The sequence below is a fragment of the Anser cygnoides genome, chromosome 9 (genome assembly GCF_040182565.1).
Source record: "Anser cygnoides isolate HZ-2024a breed goose chromosome 9, Taihu_goose_T2T_genome, whole genome shotgun sequence".
In the NCBI taxonomy this organism is placed as follows: domain Eukaryota; kingdom Metazoa; phylum Chordata; class Aves; order Anseriformes; family Anatidae; genus Anser; species Anser cygnoides.
The window spans coordinates 7,711,929-7,735,015 of record NC_089881.1 but is presented as its reverse complement, the minus strand read 5'-3'; the positions used below and the strand labels follow the sequence as shown (position 1 = coordinate 7,735,015).

General features: G+C 36.2%; 1 protein-coding gene across 1 annotated transcript; it reads right to left on the bottom strand.

The window, feature by feature from the left end:
- Nucleotides 1-229: 229 nt before the first annotated feature.
- On the bottom strand, nt 230-10,426 carry RBP2 (retinol binding protein 2). Its single transcript, XM_013188011.3, has 4 exons — nt 10,300-10,426; nt 6,398-6,576; nt 2,244-2,345; nt 230-546 (listed from the first exon to the last, which is right to left on the bottom strand). The coding sequence occupies exons 1-4, from the start codon at nt 10,370-10,372 to the stop codon at nt 493-495; spliced, it is 408 nt and encodes a 135-aa protein (XP_013043465.1). The 5' UTR covers nt 10,373-10,426; the 3' UTR covers nt 230-492.
- Nucleotides 10,427-23,087: the final 12,661 nt, after the last annotated feature.

Sequence of the window (23,087 nt, the reverse complement as noted above, 5' to 3'; positions counted from 1 at the left end):
GTTCAGTGCATCATCCTGTTGCCTGAAACTGTGGACTTAGAGATCCAGGACTAAATTAAATAAAAACAATCCAATGAATGTCCAATTTTACTCAATCATCCAAATATATTATGATATTACAACACTGTGGAGGGATATACCGTAGTTGAGATCATTGTGACTGTTAATTTTCAGCCTTGTTGCCAAAGGATGTTCCTCTGGAAAGAATCACAGGGATTGTAGAAAAGCATTATTTGAAAGACAATTAGTTTTATTTAACTCCAGACTGATAAACAAAGAAAAAAGAAAAAGAAAAAAAAAAAGAAAAATAATGTTTATAAGAGTTTGATGTTATTTCCATAAAAAGTGCTTCTCTCCTTAAACATGCACAAAAATGCATTCAAACAGCAATGTCAAAGAATTATTGCAAATCTGGTTTGTTTGCTTGTTTTTTAAACAAAACATAAGAGCACAATAGTGTGATGAAGATCTTTGTTCGTTTTCTGGTCAGTTTTATTTTTTCTTCTTAAATATCTGATGGCATACCTGGTCTTCACACGTCAATTCCTGCAGTATTAAAACAATTGGTAAGAATATAGTGTTACAAGTTGCGTACCCAGCAGCTCTCCCCAGAAATTACTACAACCGTGCCACTGCATTACAAAGATATGCTTATGAAAAAGAGAACACAAGGAAGAATAGTGAATTGTATGTGACCAATCAGGAGGCATGCACCACACGTTGCAGTAATTAGATTTTGACATGTGAATTGAGCTCTACAAAGAATGAACTTGAAAAATGCATAAAAATTGCTCTTTAATGCAAGGCTTTTTCATGTTCAATTATTAAAACAACATACTGTAATAGTTTATATTTCACGTTACCTCATATTTCATGAGAAGTACTGAAACAGGGAAATTTAAACCAAACAAACAGAAAAAAGGAGGATACTTCAAAAGGATGGGGACATTTGCTTCAGAGATATGCCCAGCTGTATTTCAGTGGCCAGATCAATACAGGATTTTTGCCCAGTGTTGCAGCTGATCTCTTGAAGTGTGGCACACGGTGCGCACACCTGCACATCGCAATGCACTCAGCTGGGTTAGTCTTCTGACTGTACCAGATACGACTCGAAGGTGAACTGAAGCTGGCCTTTTGACCAGAAGTGGCCCTGACCTGCCATGGAGTTTCTGAAGACTCTTGTGAGAATCTGCTTGGTCTCTCTGCTTCCCCCAGTCTTAGGCTGAATGCTGGAGCCAGCATGTAGCATCTTTGTTAGGTCAGCTTTTGAATATGTGAATATGTATTGAAATAGGTTTGAAAAAGTGCTCTGGACAGTTGACTTTCAGTTAGGTGACAGATGGTTTTTATAATTCATTGCCTCGACCTTTCAAGCATACAGACTTCAGGCAATGTGTCTAGCCATACCAACTACCTGCAGCGTAAACTTGTCAAGGCGTAGATATCTAGATGCATATAATGAGATAGAAATTAATACATGCTTTTCCATAATCTTTCTGCACCCACCTACTGCACCATCCAACATTGTCTTGCCCATTTCTTGATTGTTCTCCCAAGAAACTCTGGAATCATATTATTTATATTCTCTGTTATTTTGAAATCTTTCCATACTCCAGTGACTGCTCATTTCCTGCATGGCCCTTCTGGCCTCTCTGGGGCTCACTGTGTTTGTCTTTGGGCCCCAGTTTACCATCTCAGATGTCTGAATGTTTTATCTTTTTATTGTACTAAAACAAGATAATTGCAATGTAGGTTGCTTGCAGGATCCTCCTGAGTATCCAGAGAGTGATTTCTGATCTGGATCACTGCATAGTTCCTGCATAGTACTTCTTTCATTCTTTCAGGACAAAAGTAACATTTTTCTTGCTATCTTTTACCTATACCTTTTTTTCTTTTCTTTTCATTTTCCTTTTTTTTTTTTTCCTTTTTTTTCCTTTTTTGCCAGTGATTAAAGGAGAATGAGAAGACGTTAGAGGTGCAATGTAACAAGAAGGGTTAATAGCCAGAGGGCAGCGGACTGGAGCAAAAAAGGCACTGCAGGATTTTGTCTTAATTGGGAGCAGTTGGAAAGAAATTGAGCATTCCTGAGATGTAGCAGAGGGGGGATTTCCTTAGAGTTCAGAGATCAGAGCTGTCTAAATAAAGACCTTTCTAACTAGAATAAGTAACAAAACCTTTGAAATTGAACAACTGAACTTTGTTGCAGTCTGTTATGCGCTATGTGTCTGTATATCAGCCCTTACCAGATGCAACTGGTCTCCTTCAATCCAGTGCTTCCAGCCTCGGTTTTTCTTTTCACCTTTCTGAACACATACCAGTTTGTCACCATCCCAGGTCACTAGTGTCTGCATGAATCAAGTAATTAGCTGAGATATGTTAACAAGAAACTTACAAATACATGAAAATAAGTTCATCCAATCAAACAATGAGAAGAAACAATTACAGTTTCTTCCCACCGTTCCCCATTTTCCTCCTAAGAAAACATAAATCAACCAGTCATCCAAAACCCTGAATGCTTTCAAGATGACATCACTGTTTCGATGTCAAGCTTTTACAGTATTTTGTAGTGAATTTCCATGTATTTCTTCACATACACTAAGGTAGCATTCATATCACCTAGTGAATTGCTGAGCTTTTTTTTTTTTCTTTATGAAAGTGATTTTTTTTTCTTGCTGTTTAAAGTCACTAATAAAAAGATCATAAGGTTTCATGAGTGAAGATCTGCGGGTTTATACCAGATAGTGCTGCACTAGCACTTCTTATAGCTCTGCATAAAATAACAAGAGGAAGTATATGTTAATATAATCTTGTACAATACATTTATTTACTTTATATCATCTTTCCTGCACTTTCACAAGAGGGCTTTAAACGGAGATATCATGAGCCAAAGAGAGAAAGAAACTTTTACAGAGGAATTTTAGTTGAGTCACTGGTGCATCGAAGGTGAAGGACAGGGGTCTGGATGTGAGCTCCAGGTGGAACAGTGACAGATGCAGGAGCGACTGTGTGACTTAACCTCCATTCTAACTGTGCATGTGGATGGCACAGCACCGCTCAGCTGTTGAACATACTCATATGAGGTCAGAAAGACATAACAGTATTAGTGCTCAGAGATGACAAATAAATAAAACAGGAGGTCAATAATTTCGGAGACTAGTCCCCTAGTCTCCACAAGAATCTGGAGAATGTGATTTGCCGAAGTGTACAGATTCATAAGATTGCTGCAACTTTGTGGGCAACATGAAGTTGAAGGATTTAGACCTACAGTGAGAAAAGTTTAAACTACTTCTTGCTCTGCGTTATAGAGGTCATACTTGAATTTCTCCCTTCAAAAAGGTCAACAGTAGCTTCCTCAAATATACTATCCCATACAAAGGCTTATTTGACCTAAAGGATCTTGTTAATGCTCGTGCTATCTATCAGAACAAATTCCAGCTATTGGGAAAATACTCACTGGAAGTTCTGGTATCCAAAAATTCTAGGAGCACTATGCGGTTAATTCATCTTTTGATTATTCCTTTATGGGGGTGTCTTATTTCCTTTATGGGGGATTATTTCCCCTATGGGGGAATCGTTCTGGAACATCTTTTGTAAGAAGAGAGGCTGAGAGATCTGGGAGTGTTCAGCCTTGAGAAGAGACAGCTCAGAGTGGAATCTCATCAACGTGTGTAAATACCTAATGGAAGAGAATGAAGATGAGGAAGCCAGACTCTTCTCAGTAGTTCTCACTGACAGGATAAGAGACAATGGACACAAATTAAAAGACATGAAATCCCATCTGAACACAAGAGATTGCTTTTTAACCATGCAGGTGGTCAAACATTGGCAGGGGTTGCACAGGGAGTTTCTGGAGTCTCCATCTGTAGAGGCAGTCAATTCCTGACTGGCCCCAGCACTGAGCTATGTGCCCCGGCTGACCCTGCTGGAATGGATGGGTTGGACTACGCGACCTCAGGAAGTCCCTTCCATCCTTAACCATTCAGTGGTTCTGTGTGATTCAGAGTCTGTCACTAATAGGGTATTGGATACACTGATTCTTGTCCAGGAGCAGGAGGATCATATCTGCAATGAAAAGTTCTCTTTACAGGATGAATTCTCTACTTAGATATGCTACAGTAAATTCAGAGGAACTTCCTTTGAATTGCTCTAGATTTGAACCATTGTAAATTAGGGAGACATTTAACCATGTATCATAGGCAAATCCTCATCAGACCAGTTGCAGTCAGTGGACGTTCAGTTATTAAAAATCTCCAAGAGTATTGGGAGCTTAATTCATATTCTGGTTCAGTGCTGGTTGATTTATTTCGCTTATGAGGGAGCTTTCTATTAATAACAAGACAAAACTCATTCCATTTCAGTTAACTTCTTTCATACTTACAGTATTTTTAAGCTACACGGTCTTTAAATTATCTATGCCCTCTTTATATTTACATGTTGTCTAGCAGTTTTATTACCTTTATCTAACTTCAGTGTGTTTGAGGCATTGTTTTGTTAATAAAATGACCAGAAAATTATTTTAGAGCAGTCCAGAGATCAACGGCATGATGTGTTTCCTCTTTCCTCCTCCTCTTGTTAGGAAACAAATAATATAATTTGTTCAGAAAAGAATATTAGACAAAAGTGATTAAACCAGGTAGGGTAACAACTGTACAAGCTGTGCTTCCTTCCTTCCAAATAATTGGTAATGAAGAGGAAATCAGTAAGTCTGCAAGTGAAGTGATTTTGCCCAGACAGAGAGAAAATGGCTTTGACAGTGGCAAAGATTTAAGGATTTAAGGACTGGTGTAACTGATGATTCCTTAGATCCTTAGTAGTGCCTTCAACTGATCTAAAGAGTTGTGGGGGCAAAGGTTTAAAGCACAAACCCCATCACAGGAGTATGTCCCACCCAGTGCTCACTGGAGAAAGTGATAGGAAAAAAATAGACATAGGGATATTTGATACTGGAAAATGGGTCTTATTATTTGATCGCTTGCAGTGCTGTGACCGAGAAATAATTTGGAAGAAGTCATAGAAGTCATAGGAATTACACTGCACAAAACTGATTTAAGAATGAAAAGCGATCCACAGTGAATAAGCAATGCACTCTGTTAAATCTGTGCCACTCCAGTGAAGGATTGTGTGAGTTCAAACATGAACATGTTATTTATGCTGCCGCTTTCCTGTGGCAATTGCCAAAGCAAGATGGGCCTTGTTGGCGGTGAGTTTTGATCTGAGCTACTGAGAGTTTCGCAACAAAGTCTGAAACTTTGTTTATTGGGAAGATAATAGTGGTAATGGTGCAGAAGACAGCCTGGAGAAGAACAGGAGAGCTGATTGCTGAGTGGAAGATGTGGTAATTGTCAGAAGAGTTGATAGGGGTAAATTCAGTGAATGATGGCCAAGACAGGCAGGTGGTGCAAGGAGATTTTCAAAACCCTGAAGGGGACAGTCAATGGAAATTTAAGATCTATCACCCTTTCTACCTTCAAAAATCTTGCTTAAGTATTTTAGGTGTGAGAACAGAAATTAAACAGAAGCATGGAGCTGAATTCAATAAGTGAATTTAACTGACAGTCATATCTGTTTTCCTTACTGACTTCCCTGACATGGACTGGTTTGAATGCCTCACAAGACTTACTAGCTGATTCTGCTGTAGCAGATGGGGATGTGCTAACACACAATAAGGTCCTTGATCCAAACATTCCTTGTCCACACAGCTCACTGAAAGGTGTCTGAAGGTATGCCCATAGTTTCCCACAGGAACTCTGAGCTTGGGTTACTCCTCCAATCCTTGAAAGATCAAAGCATGCATTGCAAGGCCTTCTTGCCTGTCACTGCCTGCAGGCCTGCATTTGCACCTGTACCAAGGGTAACTTGGCTCACGTTTTCTTCTTGTCCCTTCCCCAAACTAACCTAAATTTAATAGCTGAGTGCACCTGATTTTAAACAGTGTCCAACTGTTAAACTGTCCAACTGAGGTTGAGCAGGCTCAGACTACAAGTCCAATATGAACCTAGACATTCAGAGCTGAAAATTTATATTGACACAGAGAGTATCCTAAAATCAAAATGATAAATTTAGAATTTCTTTAAGGAAGTTACATAGGTAATAATAAACTGCTTTTGTTACTTTCTAAATTAAGGCATATCATAGAAAAGCTGAAAAAATCCCCCATCAGAAAAATATTTTATTAATGATTGTCCTCATGTATCTGAGTATGCATCCTAATTTGTATTTATTATAAATGCTTGTAGCAGGAAAGAAAACTGTCTCAAGATGCAAATTATTTGTGCTTTATAAAAATCCACTAATGTCTGTAAAGTTCTGGCAATTAATTTTATCATTTATTCAGCTGTTTTTTGGAACTGCTGGTGCTGATTGTGGTGTAAAGATGAATCAGATGCTACATTTATACCTTAACCACTCGGTTATCGAGTCCTTTGGTATGTTCTTCAAACTCCACTCCCACAGTGTAGTTCAGTTCGTAGTTTCTCAGAGTACTGATTGTTTTTGTTTTAAAGTTGTCTCCATCTTGAATAATCTCCTTTGTTTGTTTCAGGTGTTTTGCAACCTTACGAGTTGCAAAATCAATATCTGCCAAAAAAACAGAAAAGAGAGTATCACACAAAATTCCAACATTTGTTACTAAAAATAAAAAAGTCACCAGTCATCGTTTACATTTACACATCATAAAAATGACACTTTACTTAATGATAAATTAATTTCTCAAATAACCTCTTTACCTGCAATATTTCACAGAGAAAAAGAACTTTTAAAAATAACAACTTGTGTTTGCAAGGCTTTCAACTTGAAAAGCTTCCACCGATTGTGCATTTTCTTATTAAGTGGGTATCTGTGGGAATATAATGAGCAGAGCTACAACATGCAACCAGCAGTTAATACGTGCTGGCTTCTTAAATTATCTGAATCTCCAGATTTTTTTGGAAGTGAAATAACAAGACCTACATTTCTTTTTTGGCCTCACTCATGCATGAAGCCGTGGGATGCCAGGAGTGCTATTATCATGCTGTGCCTGAGAGCCTTTCCCTCTTCCAAGCGTGCAGTATAAATCAAGTAGCTCTTAGGCATATGAAGATACTGATATGCGTCCTGCGGGGTTACAAATGTTGGCCACTCCCAACACGAGGTCCTCAGAATAATATTTCTTTTCAGAAAATAAGCATGTTAAAATGACTATATAATCAATGTGATTTTGCCATGTTACTCTTAAGTGGAACCTATAATATGTGGGAGTATACAAGAAGTTAATTAATTAATTAAAAAATTGCAGAAGTTTTACTAATGAATGAAAGAGAAACAATCCCATAACTGATATCTATTATAGTTAAAAAGCAGAGACAGAAATAAATTGTAGTTAGATGTTAAAGGAATAATGATTCAAAGTAAAAAATTGAAAAAGTATCAAACTACAGCATTTGGCAATTCATCTTTAATGTTCTGTCTGCATTTTATGCAGTGCTCATCTCCTTAACATCCTTATTTTGTTCATGATGAAGGCTAACGTCATAATGTAAACAACTGCTTGCAACTGAATACATTGAAAGTTATCGAAAGGAGAATATATATTACCATCATGACAGTTTGCCCCAGACAATCCACCTATTGCCAGCTGCATTGCCAGCTGCAATAAATATTTCTGAACAGCTGGCAATGAATCTTAATAAGGTGCTATATGCAAATTAAATAATCTCACATGTTTCTGCAAGAGATTGAAAAATGGTTGTGGCTTTTTAGCCATCCTTTAGTAGTTTTGCATATGAATTAATCATTGTCAACTCAGCAATGCCACATACTAATGGAGTCCTTTCTGTTTTGGTAGATTCATTATACTACTTGTGAAGTACTAATCGAGTTGAGTGAGAGCATTGGCTTGAGGAGAATTTTTTAACATGGGGAATAATGTTCTTGTTCAGTATTTATATTCAAGACTTCTTGGGTATATTTTATCTACTATGTTGGATTAAAAGTATCTCTAGGTCTGATTTATAACCAGGTAACATAAAATTTAGGTCTCTCTGAGGAAAAAAACTGTCTAGACTTCTAAAGAAATGCTATTTCTGACTAATATATTAGTCTTTTAGCTCCTGGAGAAAAATTGGGAGGTTTTATTAAAGCATGGTTTTCATAACTGCATGTTGAACAATACAAGCAATAAAGATGATATATTGTTCTATTATAGCAGATTAAAATACTTTGTAACATGTTTACGATAAAACCAAAGTTTCTGGCTTAAAGGGCAAAACTATTCTTTAATTAAAGTATAGAAATACATATTTATTAATTATAACGATGGATGAATTTAAAAAAAAATGCCTCAGAGTGCTTTGAACCTGAGGATTTTAATACTTAAATATCAACCACATGCAAATTTGGGAGAAACAAAGCAGAAGAATATCTTTTCAACTTTTCCAATTCATTTCCTTTCACCGATCACAAGTTAATGAAGAATGTAGTCTGCAAATAACCTATAGTCATATGGATCTTTATTTTTTCTTTATTTTTTTCTTTTTTCTTTTTTCTTTTTTTAATTTTTTCCCCACTAATTTAGTGGCAGTTTGTCACTACTGTGATGTATAACTCATATATGCATGTATGCACAAAAAATCATGATGTACTAGTGCAAACAACTCCTTCATCCCAACCAGTTGCTGATGTTGTTATTGGGAAAGTAGTTTGAAAATGTCAGAAAGTTCAGTGAGTACGTCTCCATTAGAGTGTGCCCAGGGTAGGTAATGAATCAAAGTATTTCCCAGGAAGAATAAATCTATATTGCATTCCTTATTCTAACACATTCTTTCTCCTTTATCTTAGGCTACTGAGTGGGTCAAGTGCTTTTATTCTTGTGAACTGTTACTTCTTTTTTTAAGCAGCCTTCTCAGTATCAGATGTCTGTAGTCCAGACTCCATTGTAGGCTGAATCCACCCATTTTTCTTCCCGTTTCCATTGGGAAATACAAGATCAGAAGGGGATAAAAAATACACTTTTTATTTAATTTAATAATTTATTTTATTTTATTTAATAACAACAAAGTGATAATTTATCCACTGACTGAAATGGTTTTAAGGATGCTGTTAAGATGCATATCTTTACAAGTAACTGTCAAATCCCAGCTCTCTCATATGACATCAATTACTGTGTATCTTTCTCCTGAAATTCATGATATTATCTTAACTATTATTATTTATATATATATAGTTATATAGTTATATATATATACATATAAATATACCTCTAAGGTGTTTGTGTATAGTACTTACAGACTTTCCTGAAGTCATCAGGATTTTCTCTGTAAATGTAAAAGCTAAAAACTCAGAATAGGGAAACCTGCCTTTCTTTCTTATATAAGCTGAAGCTTTGAGGAAATAATAAATACTTTCAGTAGCTGTTGGTAAATCATGAGAGTTTATTTTTATGAGTTTTCATGTATTTCTTCTCTGTCCGTCTAAACAGATAAATAAATTAAGACACGGACTCTTTGATGGGACTAAAACTAGTAAAAATTCAGCTAAAGCATCATTTTTTTCATCTCAGTCAAGCATTTTCTGGTATTTATCCCCAAGTCAATCACTAGTGTAGGCATTTAGGATTGTTGGATTTAGATATCATTACCTGATTACCTGGTGTATTAGACTGTTCTTCCTAACAAATACATTATCTTAACTTGTGGAAGATGGCTACACAGTATATTACTGATTTTGAACCACTGAATTGTTTTTATAATCTACATAAGTAGCTATTTTTGTATCTGAGCAAACAAGTTCTCTAGCTCTCCAGTAACTTGAATCAAAAACTTTTGGACAAAGCTCAAGGAAGCCACAAATCTGATCTTGACTTTGGATGAAAAGTACAATGTACTTTGACTTGAAAAATCTTTTTTATCATTATAACTCTTAGAGTGGCATCTGCTACTGTAAAAAGTCAGAGCAAGATGAAGATCAAATGCTCAACAGAAGATATATATCAATGACCATTAGATAGAAAACAATGAGACAACAGCTGGGAATGAGAAGTGCGTAGGCACAACTGGGCCCGTGAGGGCTGTCCACTGTAAGCATGAAAATAAAATATCTAAATACAGAGTGATATCTTTGGCTACAAATTTTCTCTGAAAATTACAGATCACTATAATTGCAAGTACATTTCAATTACTTCATTTTCAATGTGATTGACAGAAACCCTTATGCCACAAGGCACAATACAGAAATAAATTTTTTTCCATTAATTTTTAGAAAGATTTTACATATAACAAAAGCATTTTATCTATATATCTATATAGTTAATATTTTTTATTTTACCTAAAGCAACCATGTAGCCTTCAAAGTTTTCATTGGATTCCATTTCCCACGTCCCATTGTAATCAGCAGGCATGGTGGCAAGAGCTTAAAACCAACTTCAGATGAAAAGGTGAAGCTGGAAACAGGACCTGTTAGGAGAGCGTTTTATAAACCTTCTCATATCTTTTTTTTTTTTTTTTATGGTTTTCTAAATAATACAGTTTAAGGGTCAGAGTGATAACCCTAGAAAACTTCGCCTTCATTAACAAAGTTCAGTTGAACAGCTGGCAGACAAGGATCACTTCTGAAATACGTAGTAATACAGGATATGATTTTACAGTGACCTTTGTAAAGAACTACTAGCTATTGTGGGATACCTTCAAGATATATTGAACACAGTGGCAAATTGTACAGCACAGTTAAAGTTCCCAAGGTGAATTCTTTTTTTCAGTTCCTTCTAGGTGTGACATTTCCCTGTGAAGAACCAACCTTACAGAGCTGACAGACCCAGAACTCCCATTTAAAATTGGTGGAAGTCTTGAAAGTGTAAAAAATGCAAGATAGGACAGAAAAGGAAGTATTTCTGTTGAAAATATATTTGCTTTCCTTTGATTTTCAAATATTTATATACCAAGAGCTGTGCTTACACCAACTTTGATTTAACAAAATCATTGGCTACTCTGCAGCAAGTTTAGCAAATGTACAATAAATCAAAGTAAATCATAATTAGTCTCAATCCTACCCTATTAATTGCTTTTAATTACTCTGAAACATAGCAGTTTGTGTTAGGAAGTTATTTTTCATCCAGCAGCACTACATTATTGTGGGGAAAAGCACAGATGTAAGTTGTGCAAATAAGCACGTTCAGAATGTGTCTGAACAGAGACTTTGAACGTGCAGTAGAACTTTATAGGAGATTAAAGTAAGCACTAAAAGCAACTTAATATGAGCTAAGGCTTTAAATTCTTTGGCTTTAATTAATCAAGGTAACTTATAGACAGCTGTACAAATGGAACAATTGAAGTGATCAGGAGGCCAGTGCTCCCTGCTTTTTCTTCTCTCTTTCTTCTCTCTTTTTTATTTACTTATTTTTTAACAGGGATATTATTAAAACTTTTGCTAGAAAAATATAAAGATCTAGAACTCCAACCCAGAAATAAGGAAATTCAAAAGTTACTGTTCTTACAATGTCTTCTGTATGCTTTTACTTTGTTAAAATGTAATTCTCCACAGAAGGCACTTTAGGACTCCACAGAGGCTGAAAATTTGTACAGAGGTTAAAAAAGAAAAACTGTAAAAGTTAAGAGTTGCTGGGAGTTCAGTGCTTAAAATACCTTTGAGTGATACTTAAAGAGCTTGTTTAAGAGAGGGAGAAGTATCTTGATCCCTACTTACAGAAGATATTAAGAGGGCTTTCAATCAGACAGAGGGTTAGGAAACTGAAGTGACTGAAAGCTGAAGAATTCCTGCATGAATGCGCATAGGACGATATCTGCATTCGTAACCATATAGTTTGTCTACAGACCAGTTTGCCAATGGAAATTGATAAACTAATCACTGTTTGAGATCAGTGCAGAAGGTTACTTTCTAAAACATATGCCTCATTTCAAGCTCAAGTTACTGGGCTGAACACATATGTATTTGCTTCCATTGTAAGAATTTTGAGATGAAACACTATGAATGATGCTATGCAGAAAGTCAAATTTGAAATGCTCTGTCTTAAAACATTGTTCTACCATGATATTATGTAATATTTGTGCAATAGGCTTGACTTTACCTGTCTCTGTGTACTTTCTTTCTTAGTCTACACATTACATCAATATGCATAAATACAGTCCCATTATTTATGCATTTTATGTAGATAGTGAAAGATTCTTTTAAAACAAGGAAAAGAAAATGTTATTACTCCCAAGTCAGCCACTCACAAACACTCAAAATCAGCTGTATAAGCAACATCACTTCAGTTGCCTTGTGCACACGCATAATAATCTCTAAGAACATTATCACACTGTTTTTCCAACTGGAAGTTATTCCCTCCTTCAGTGCACTACAGGGATGATCAATTTATAAGCAGCTACTCAGTATATCTCCAAATGCCTAGCGGTGGATGTATAAGAAGGAATGAATCAAACTGAATGTGTACATTCACCTTCTAAAATCAGAGCATATGCTAGAAGCTCACGGTGACAGTTTTTATATGCTTATTGATTTTAGCTCTGAGGTAGTTTGCTTTCTGTATAACAGTCATTTTGATAAGATGCGGAAGTGACTGAAACTGTATCATGTGATGTGATTATCAATAATTAACATATATTATGAGCTACTAAAGAAATAGATGGTTGATTACTGTAGATATGCAAAGCTAGCCCCATTCAGAGAACACAAATTATGAGATAAGATCATCCTGTACATATAAGGCCTTAATTAATTAATAGCATATACATATAATTGTACAGGTTTTCACAATTCTGCTTTGTTTGTGTCCATCCCTTACTATTTTATTTTTAAATAACTTTTTTTTTCTATGTGTGTATTTTGTAAACTCCCTGTTAGGACCTCTCTAAGCACAGGTTTATTCAACGGAATGGAAATAGCTCTTGTGAGCCTTTCAGGTAAATAAGCAACTGGCTTACAGACACTAAATTTAACCAATCAAGGAAACATCTAAGTTGGGAATTAATAAAACATGAATTATTGACTTGACAGAGTTCTGTGATGCTTCATGAGCTTTTAAAGAGCATTGTGTTAAGATCCACAAAGAGAATTTTTAGTTTACGAATCAATATCTTGATAGGCAATAAAACTTCTACCACATTTAAATGCCTGCCTAAATCATACGGAGCTAATAGACAGTGCAGATGTTGTTAACACAAATTTATAAAAGCCCCGTGTGGATAATTTTAAGTCTGCAGATCACTGACCCACTGTATTGACAGTGTTCTTTTGCGACTGTGCCTTGCCAGTTATACTGGCCTGCCTCTCGTTGCATTTTAGCTTTAAAATTCTGACATATTATCAACTTCAAATCTTAAGAATTATTCTATTTGCTCTCTGTTTATTGTTTATGCAGCACATACATAGAGAAAAACTCACAAATAGCAAAACAACATTTCATTCCTATGTCATGAGTATGCATTTACGGAAATGAAGAAAAGGTGTCTTCTTTTACTTGTCATGATAATCATGTTGTCAGCACCCATTCCTGGCAAGATCACCAGTAAACTCAGTTGGCATGCCATGTATGGCATGTACAGAATCTTGGGAAAGGGAGGAATTAGGTGTATTTTTTCATGTTTTCCAATATGTATGTGAAAAACAAAGGCTCTGGGCTCACAGCTTGTGTGTCAGGTTTCAACCAGGGAAAAGTTTTATGGCCAAATAATAAGACCTTGGAAATAAAACAATGTAATGAAAAGACAGAAGACTGTACATTGTTAAAGCCTGAGTAACTTTGACAGTCTTTAGTTGTGTGTGAAGAAATGAAGATGGCTTTTCTTGCCTGTGTCCTACAAATCAATATTGATTAGTGGCAGTTTGAAAAAGAACATCTCATAAAAAAGCCTGAACTGACAGGACTGAGATGTGAGGCCCAAGCCTTGTTTCTGTGGAATGAGTCAGTAGTCATGAAAGACACTTCAAACACTTGCCTCCAGTTCCTCTCATGGTATCCAAGTCCTGCCCGGATGAAAAATCCTATAAGGGTGTCTGAAAGTGTTCAGCCTTCTTGCTAGCTGAAAGAGCTTGTGGTGCACTGTCCTTGAGAAAGCTTATGCAGCAAGACACTTTTAAGAGAACTGTGGAAGGAACAGAGGCTACTGGTAAAACAGATTTTTTTTCTGTCAACTTCTGGGCATGTCGTTTCGAAGAGACAGTAGTAAGTTTTCCACTTTGTCCTTACCTCACTTTCATTTTCTTTTAAAACTATCTAATATGTATATGTATCACAGGAGAAAGAATGCCTCATACTCCACTGATCAGGCCCCACGCTCCACATGCTTACCAGCAGGGACTTTTGCCTATAGTTATTTGGTTGCTCTTTAGCACATAGAAATATGGCAAGCTGTTAAAGTTGTTCTCAGCAATTGAATTCCCCTGAAAGATTCAGACAGAAGGAGCATGGTCATAGACACCTATTATTATTTTAAACTTGTTAACACATGTGGACTCATGTTTATTTTCATTTTTATGAAAATTAATTGCTTGAAATGTATTCAGTGATGGCTGCTACTGCAAAAACTGTCAGAGGTGCTATCTCACCAGGCTTGGGGCTCTCTTTAGCACAAACACGAGTGGTCACATTATGACAACTAAAAGTAACTTGGAGGGAGGCAATCCGCTTCTTGTCAGTATGCAAAATGCCTAGCAGGCCTTGGGGATTCAGCTGGATTACGACAGGCATGAGCTATGGGGCAGAAAATTTACTAAGAAATGGCAGGAGCAGTTGGAGAGAGAAGTACAGCAGAAGAGGACCAAATTAAAGGCATCATATGCAAAATGAGCTAAGCAAACAGCAGCAGGTTGCCCAGTTATTAATGGTTGCTGTCGCCCAATATCAAAGGGCACTAAACTACCTTGGATAATCCTAGCTCACAAGCTTTCTTGCCAGGTTTGATACAACCAGGTATAATCAAGCGTGCCTCACCTTCTCAGGCTTAATTAGAGTCTTGGTTTCTACTTCTAAGTTTGCTTGTCTGTTCAGGTGTGGACCCTACAGAGAAGATTAGGAAGTTTGACCAGTTGCACATATGATTGTTGACTAAACACTTATTATTTAATGTAAATTCTTAGCTGATCATGCCAAAGCAGAAATCTGAAGCAACAAAAGGGTTGTTGACACCAAAAAAAAGGTAGGAGGAACAGCATTCGCATCTCAGTAGAGGAACATGTCTGACATCTGTTGACAAAACAATAATGACTGGTTGCAAATACTCTGGTAGGGTGAGGACATGCACATAGCTTGAAATTATGCCATTTTGGTATGTTTCATCAGTGTCTAGATTCATTTTAAACAAAGAAACACAGAAATCTGTTTCTAATCAATCTTCTAGAAATAAAATAATAGGCTTTCTGACATTGGATATTTTTTTCTGTTTTTTGATCAATGATTGTCTTCATTCAGTCTCTTCTCTTCTACTTCATCTGATCTTGTTTGTTTAAAATACAGGTATTATGCTCTTTATTAATTAGAAGCCTTCCTTCTCTCTTACTGAGGGCTTTGGCTCAGTATTAGAGACTTCATAATGTACTCGTGAACTTGTCACTAAGTTTTATTTTAGGAAGAAATCATCTAGTGGATGCTACTGGATTGAAAACTTACTTTAATAGAAGTGATTTGTATTTTGAAAAAGTATATTGAAGATACATAATAGCTAATTATAAAACTGACCTTGATTTTTAAAATAAATTGACAACACTGAATTTATTATTTACTTAATTCTGCTTGGGAGTTTTTCTATGCTGTCTACCCATAGATTTCAAGGAAGCGGGTAAAAATTTAACTTCTGAAAAATTGGAAAAACTTAGGTTTTGTCAAGGTCATGAAATAAACCACTAGTTAGAGCAAGTTGTAGAGTACAATCCTTTATTTTATCCATTAAAGCATACTTCTTTCTGGGCTGACTATAATGTTGATTGAAAACCTGAGCCCAGTTTAAGTGCTTTGTCATTGACATTAAGGCTGCTTAAATCTTCTCTCCAAAGATTTCTTCAAGATCTGAATTCCATGCATGAGCTATGCATTAATATCTGTAACTGTAATCTATAACTTAATTGTATTTATTCCATGGCAAAGTTTTGTAATTGCAACTGCCACTTCTTATCATCATCAGAAAAAGGTTGTATTACTCAGACATTGAACTGGAATACTGATTGATAGTTTTTGAATTAAAGAAATCTATAGAAAGCAGTGTGTTTTATTTTTCTTTGATGCTTCTATGACAAGCATAATTTAGCTAAGAAAATGTGCATCTCCTTTATCACGTTCATTTTAATGCAGGGTCTCATCCATTAGAATAACATTTTAAAGAATCCATTTTACCAAACAGAAATAGTTCTTTTGCCTCATCTGGAGAACACTTTAAAAGCGTACTTTCAAATACCTTAGACATCAAGTTCTCACGGATCTCCTAAGTGGTATAATTTGATGATGGAAAGATTTGTAGTATGTAATCCCATTTTGCTTAAAGTTCTAGAATCTAGATGAACAGATAAAGCCATATCATCTGCTGTAATTAATATGCAATTTAGAATTCACTGTAGCCATTTAAAAAAAGATTAAAACCATTCTTGTCATAATCATCAGGACATAAAGGCACTGTCCCAGAAAGACTGTAAATTAGGCCCAGGTATATTGATAAAAATACACAATAAAATTCTTCCAGTTTGTTTTCTTTCACTGTGGTGCTACCAGAATAGGGCATTTACAGAACTGTTATACTAGTCCTAAAAAAAAAAAATTTTTTTTTTCAGGTAGCTGAGTGTACCTGTTTCCTAAATGTTTTCTGAAAGATCATTGCCATAAATCAGTTTTAAAACTTCAGCTAGAAAAAAAATATTCTAGCCCAGTAACCCTGAAGGCAAATTCTCTTCTAGGGAACTCAATCTTTTGATCCTGTGTTGTTGCATCTCTTTGAGAACTTTGGCATGATTTTATTTTTCCTGTTGATTAAGGGATATTCTGTGTTGTAAAGCTCTTTTTTTTTTTTTTTTCTTTTTTTCACAGTGCTGTGTAGTTACTCTTTTCTGCCTGCATCTCTAGCTCCACAGTAGCACTCTTGCTGTGGTGCCAAAGGCTCTGGCTTCATTCTAACATACCCTGCTCAAGAAATGAAACCAGTGTTTAATTCCCTGATGAATCCTGGAATTTATTTGAAGATAATCCCATGTAGTAGCAGAGGTGTTTAGATGTCTGCCTGTCCTTGTGATGACTTTCCATCTCTATGTTTGCAGATATTTAATAGAAATAGCATTTAAGATGGAAATTTATAGTCATATGTAAAAAAATGTAATTTGAAAAATCCAAATATTGTCTGATGTAGTTAAATGAATCCATATATTCCTTGATACTAAAATGCAACTTGACACTGCAAATGGATATGTAAGCATGTGTATAAGCAACTAAAGATCATTGACGGTAAGCCACAGAATATAACTCAGGATACATTGCTGAAGTTAAGATTTGTACCACACATCCGACGTGACAGCGCTGTAATAGCAGTGATGCCATGTAGTTCCAGGAACTGGGTGCATATACGTGTACAAGCATGTGAAGCAGGGGTAAGGTTCATTTGTATCTAACTAGTTATTGACATTGCCACTGGATGTCTACGTTGAAACAGGGAATTAATAAATATGGATGTTTCAGATTTTAAGTGAAAATTAACAAGTACATTTCATGTAGAATATGATACAAATGAAAATAAACTTTCTTAAAATGTGTATTTTAGAAGAAATTTTATAGAAAGAAAAGAAAGAAAGAAAGAAAGAAAGAAAGAAAAAGAAAGAAAGAAAGAAAAAGAAAGGAGGAAGGAAGGAAGGAAGGAAGGAAGGAAGGAAGGAAGGAAGGAAGGAAGGAAGGAAGGAAGGAAGGAAGGAAGGAAGGAAGGAAGGAAGGAAGGAAGGAAGGAAGGAAGGAAGGAAGGAAGGAAGGAAGGAAGGAAGGAAGAAAGAAAGAAAGAAAGAAAGAAAGAAAGAAAGAAAGAAAGAAAGAAAGAAAGAAAGAAAGAAAGAAAGAAAGAAAGAAAGAAAGAAAGAAAGAAAGAAAAAAGAAAAAGAAAGAAAGGAAGAAAGAAAAAAAGAGAGTCCTTATTGATGGACATAACAGTTTATTTTTACCTGACATTCATTATATAATAAGTATAACAGCTTGCCTAGAATGTTGCCAAAAAGATAGATTTAGGAAGATGAGTGAAAAAGACAGAATAACCATATCTCCCTCTTTAAAGCAGAGGAAAACTTTAAAGAGGTTAAACCTTTTTTAACCTCTTCCCAGTCTTTAAAGATTTGATCCGCTTGCCCCTTTCAGACTGTATTTGTAGCTATCATTATTAGTTGTTTGGCTTCACTCTTGTTCTATACCTAATGGGAATTTCCAGATGAACTTAGATTTGATCAAAGAAGTGCCACTACGGGAACAAGTATGTCTTTTTTTACGATCATAGATGCAGAATGTGTGAAAGTGGAGTAAGTGAAGTGTCAAGTTTTGGCCGCTGTGATGGCAACACAGAAATAAAAGAGCGTGAGCTGAGAAGTATTTCCACAGGACTGTTACACTCCTTCTGAGGAGTCTCTCTTCACAGCTATGAGAGAACAAAGTCCTTTGTTAAAATTAAATGTGTTACTTGTAAAAATGTATATCTGGTTAGGTTTTTGTAACTTGCTAAGCGTACATAAAGGACTTTGTGGTAAGCTATATATCTGTCAAAAGATGTTTATAATTGCTTTTGTTGCTAGCAAAAGACAACCCTGCCAAGGAAAAGAGCGTATTGGTTGTCAGGGGATTTTGCTCCATCAGTTCCCAATCAAAGGGTGAACATTGTGGGGGACAGGGCTGCTGCATGAATTAACTCTGCTATCTTAACTCTGCTACTACATTGCAAATAATTAAGGGGGGCATTTAAAGGTAGAAAACCAAATGCCTGTTATAACAATATTCAGCTTGAAAGGAGGAAAAAAAATCCCCTTTCCTCCTTGTTACTAATTATATAATTTCATCTTCAGCCAGCAGTGCCAAGGATTCAAATAGCACTGTGCTGTAACAGAGATGGTGGCAAAGTACAAAGTGGTTGGAAGGCCCTACTAACGGGCAATTGTAAATTGCTTTATGCCTACCATTCTACCGGAATATGCTCATTGCCTTTGAAAGCTGATTTGCTATCTCTTTTCAACAACATATCCTTCACTCATGTGAGTAAAGGTTATATTACTGCGTGGCACTCAGAGATATCTGCAGTTTCAAAGAAAACATACCATTGTTACAACCTTTTATATGGTGTCAGTTAAACAAACACTCATTAAATGGAGTCTGTAATAGGATGCTTTGAAAGTTCAGATTTAACAAAAGCTGTCCAAAACTGTTCTTCTTCCCACCATTGATACATTTTTCATTACTGTCTGACCATGCAGGCTGCTGAGCAATCTACCTTTTGTCTAGCTAACACATCTACGTAACTTTTTTTCTTTCGGTCAGTAGGTAGCATTGTGTTTTATATCGAGGTAGAGAGCTCAGTACCTTGCAGAATCCCACTCAAGCGCATTTGTGATGTGGACACTACATTGAATTTAGGTATCTAATTACAACAAGTGAAAGCATTTGCATTAAACATGAACATGCAGATATCTACTTTTGACAACCTCAGCGCAATTATAGGTAGTTTTGATGCCCTTTCAAGGAAAAAAAGAATGGAAAAAAAAAAAAGTTATTATTTCAGCAAGTACTTTCACTGCAAAGAGATAAAATATCAGCAAATAAGTCCTGAAATGGCCCATGGCTACAGTGTTACATGGTTGAATCTTCTAAAAACAGAGAGCACTTCTACCAAGGAAAGGAACATGAAGGAACCTTGCTAAAGGCTGCTTCTAAGTAACAGCTGTCTCATGTTATAATCCCTCCTTGTTAGGCACATAATTCAGTGTCTTGAGCCTTTATGCTTCAGAGGAGAACTGTAGAGAACCTTTGGTCAGCTCTGTCATTGAAAGCTATTCTAAAGAATGATAAAATTTTATTTTGCTATTAATTATTTTGTTGTGGTGGGGCTTTTTTCTTCATTATGAAGTGGGGGACTTGTTCCAGTTCAGGACATACTTTTCATTTGCCTCCACAAAGATTTAGGCATTCCTCCTTCAAGTCTTTCATGTCTGGTGAGAGAATGCCTAATCCTAACAACTGTTTTTTGTTTGTTTGTTTGTTTTTGTTTTTTAACTGAAAACCATTCACTTTGGGGGAATATGTGTATGAAAAGGCAGTTAGCTGCTGTTCCTGAAGTTACACAAACAGGCGTGGGAAGTGCTGCATGACACTGGGCCAGATATTCAAAGCATTTTTGTGGCTGAAGAGGGAACAAGGTTGTCCTAAAAAGGCCACATGATTTTCAAACAAATAGGTATTTATTGCCTGTTAACTTCAACTAATAGTTAAGCACCTGGCGGGGTTTTTGAGTGACCTTCAGCAGGTTAAGCATATTTGTCTTTCTTTAGTCACCAAAATACAGCTGGAAATACAGTAAAAAATATCTACCACCATGTTGGGAGCTGGAAACAGAAATGGAATGTTGTGTAATGAGGTGCTTCTGATGTTTATGAGGCAAACTTGCTGTGTGAGAAAAATACATGATAACGGATCATACTTGTGTTGCAGAAAAACATTCTGTGAAATAATCCTGTATGTGTGTTTTTGGGAGACATTTCCCTTGCTTTGCTTTGCCCAAAAGCTGACAAGGATAACTTTTTTTTTTTTTTTTGATGGTTATTGAAGAACTGGAACCACACAGTTTGGAGACTATTTTCCTAGAGAACTCTGCTGTTCTTCTTATTTTCTGTTTTGTTTGATAGGGAATGAGTCATCTGTTTTTGCATCATTTAGGACAGTGTGAAATCTAGTTTACAGATCTTGTTTGTCTAGCTCCTGTCAGCCCCCGTGTCTGAGATTGGTTGAAGCAGCTCTTCGCAGAGTTGGTATGATGTGCTACTGCTGCAGTGTTGTGAAAGTGTGTTTTGTGCTTTCTGCTATTTCTTAGGTATAATAGGTCTAAAACTTATCAGTTAGTCTTGCAGAATTCTTTCAGAATAATCTGTGAGTAGCTTTTAGAAGCTGAGAAAGTCTCTGTGTTTATATCTAAAATAATGGAACATATGTATTGGAACAGAGGACTAGTGATGACTAGCTTTCTAGCTAGTGGTATTTTACACTACATCTGTCCCTTAAGGATTGTCCTGAGTAATTAAGTGTCTCTAATGAACATGGGTATCATCAATACAGTGGAGAGGACTGACTACATTGCAGTGAGTTACGTAGTTGTGCCTGAATATGGGTGTCTCCAGGAGCTGCTTGGTAGTGTGTTTGAATACTAGCTGTGTTACTGTAACATATATATAAAGGTGCTTTTCTTCCCTTTTCCTCTCCAAAAAATAAACTTGGAAATGTCAGCATCAAGAATGGCAGCATGTTTCTTGACAGGATGAGTGGAAGATCACAGTCACTTCACAGAAGTATTACTGAAATGTGTTAACTTCTGCTTGCCCTTAACATGCCCAGCTGGAGAGAAGCGTTGGAAGTTGTAATGGTTATGGATAGTAAGCATCGGCGTCTTGGTAAGAAAAGATAAATTGAATCATGCTGATTTAAAATTAGAGAAGGGGAGCAATGAACTGCTGTGAGTCTTGTTGCACTTGATTTAATGTTAAATTTCAGTAAGCTCGTCCTATATGCATTGGCTCTGAACCCTAACAAGCCCTGTATAGCATTCTAAGTATCTCCTTTTTACAATAAGGGCACTGAATTGCAATTGAGAAAAATTGGGTGGGAACATCAGGAGAGAGAGGGACTTTTCATTTTAAATTCTAGTACAATCTTGTATTTTATCGCTGCACTTCTGTAGTGTGGCTTTGTGTAGCTGAATGGGGGGGGGGGGGGGGAAGAAAGGAAGTGAAACTGTTGCACAAAAGCTGTTAAAGTGATTCCACAATGTAGAGAAAAGCATTTTTAAGAACCACACCTACTGCTGATAATCATGCTGCACGTATTTCTGCACAGGCACAAGTAGTTCTAAATGTTAGCTACTCTGTAATGATTGTGCCCCCATAGCTGACTGCTCATGCTTCTGCTCCAATCTTGAACTCTCAATTAGTTGAACATTTAAATAAAGTATTTTAAATTTGAAACGCTCTTATCACAGTATTGACCTTTTAATTGGCTCAGCATTAGAACAGTGTTGTACCAATTGGCACAATGAGATAAATGGTCTCCAGTTATGTAAATTACTGTTGAGTCAATAACCACAGGCTTTTTTCTTCCTTCTTTCCTTCCCTCCTTTAATAAGAATGTGGCTCTTGAAAGAGGGAATTTCATCCTGCCTCTATGGTGTAGAAACTTAATCTTCTAGCAGTCCTGTTGAAAGGACTGGCAAAGAACTGAAAAGCTGTTCTGCTTAAGTGTTCTGTGTGGATACTTCTTATTAACTGCTAATATAGAGAAGAGTGTGGGTCTTGGTAATAAACTACAGGGTATTGAAGGGACTCTACTGTTGTATGCATTTTTGCCAGACAGGAGTAAATAACTAAAATAAACATTTGCTTTGAGGTTGAAAATTTTCTTAAAATACAAACAGCAGTAGCATATAGGTACTATACCAAGATGAAATGTTTTACTAATAGAGAATGAATGGCCATGAATCTTTTATGTGGTTACAGATGAGACTGTCCAAGAAACAATACAATACAATATGATACATGCTAGGAAAGTTTTATGTAGTACTGAAGAACTCTTATGCTTTACTGTCCACTTAGCACATTTAATATAGTGGAGTCAATCAAATGGGAGGCATTGATGAACGTGGATGTATCTACTGGAGCACATCATTCACGCCACGCTAGTAGACAGTGACCCTCTATGATTCAGTCTCATAAGAGACTCTTTAGGAAGCTAAGGCACTTTCTTGTTATAGGGTATTTGCTGTTCAGCCAGCTCATGCTTATTAAAAAATCAAAATGTTACATAGATCACACTAAGCAATTCCTTCCCATCTTTCACAGTAGCATAAATGTAGACTGCAGCCCTAACTCATATTTCCATTTGGTTTTCCAGAGCTGTGTAC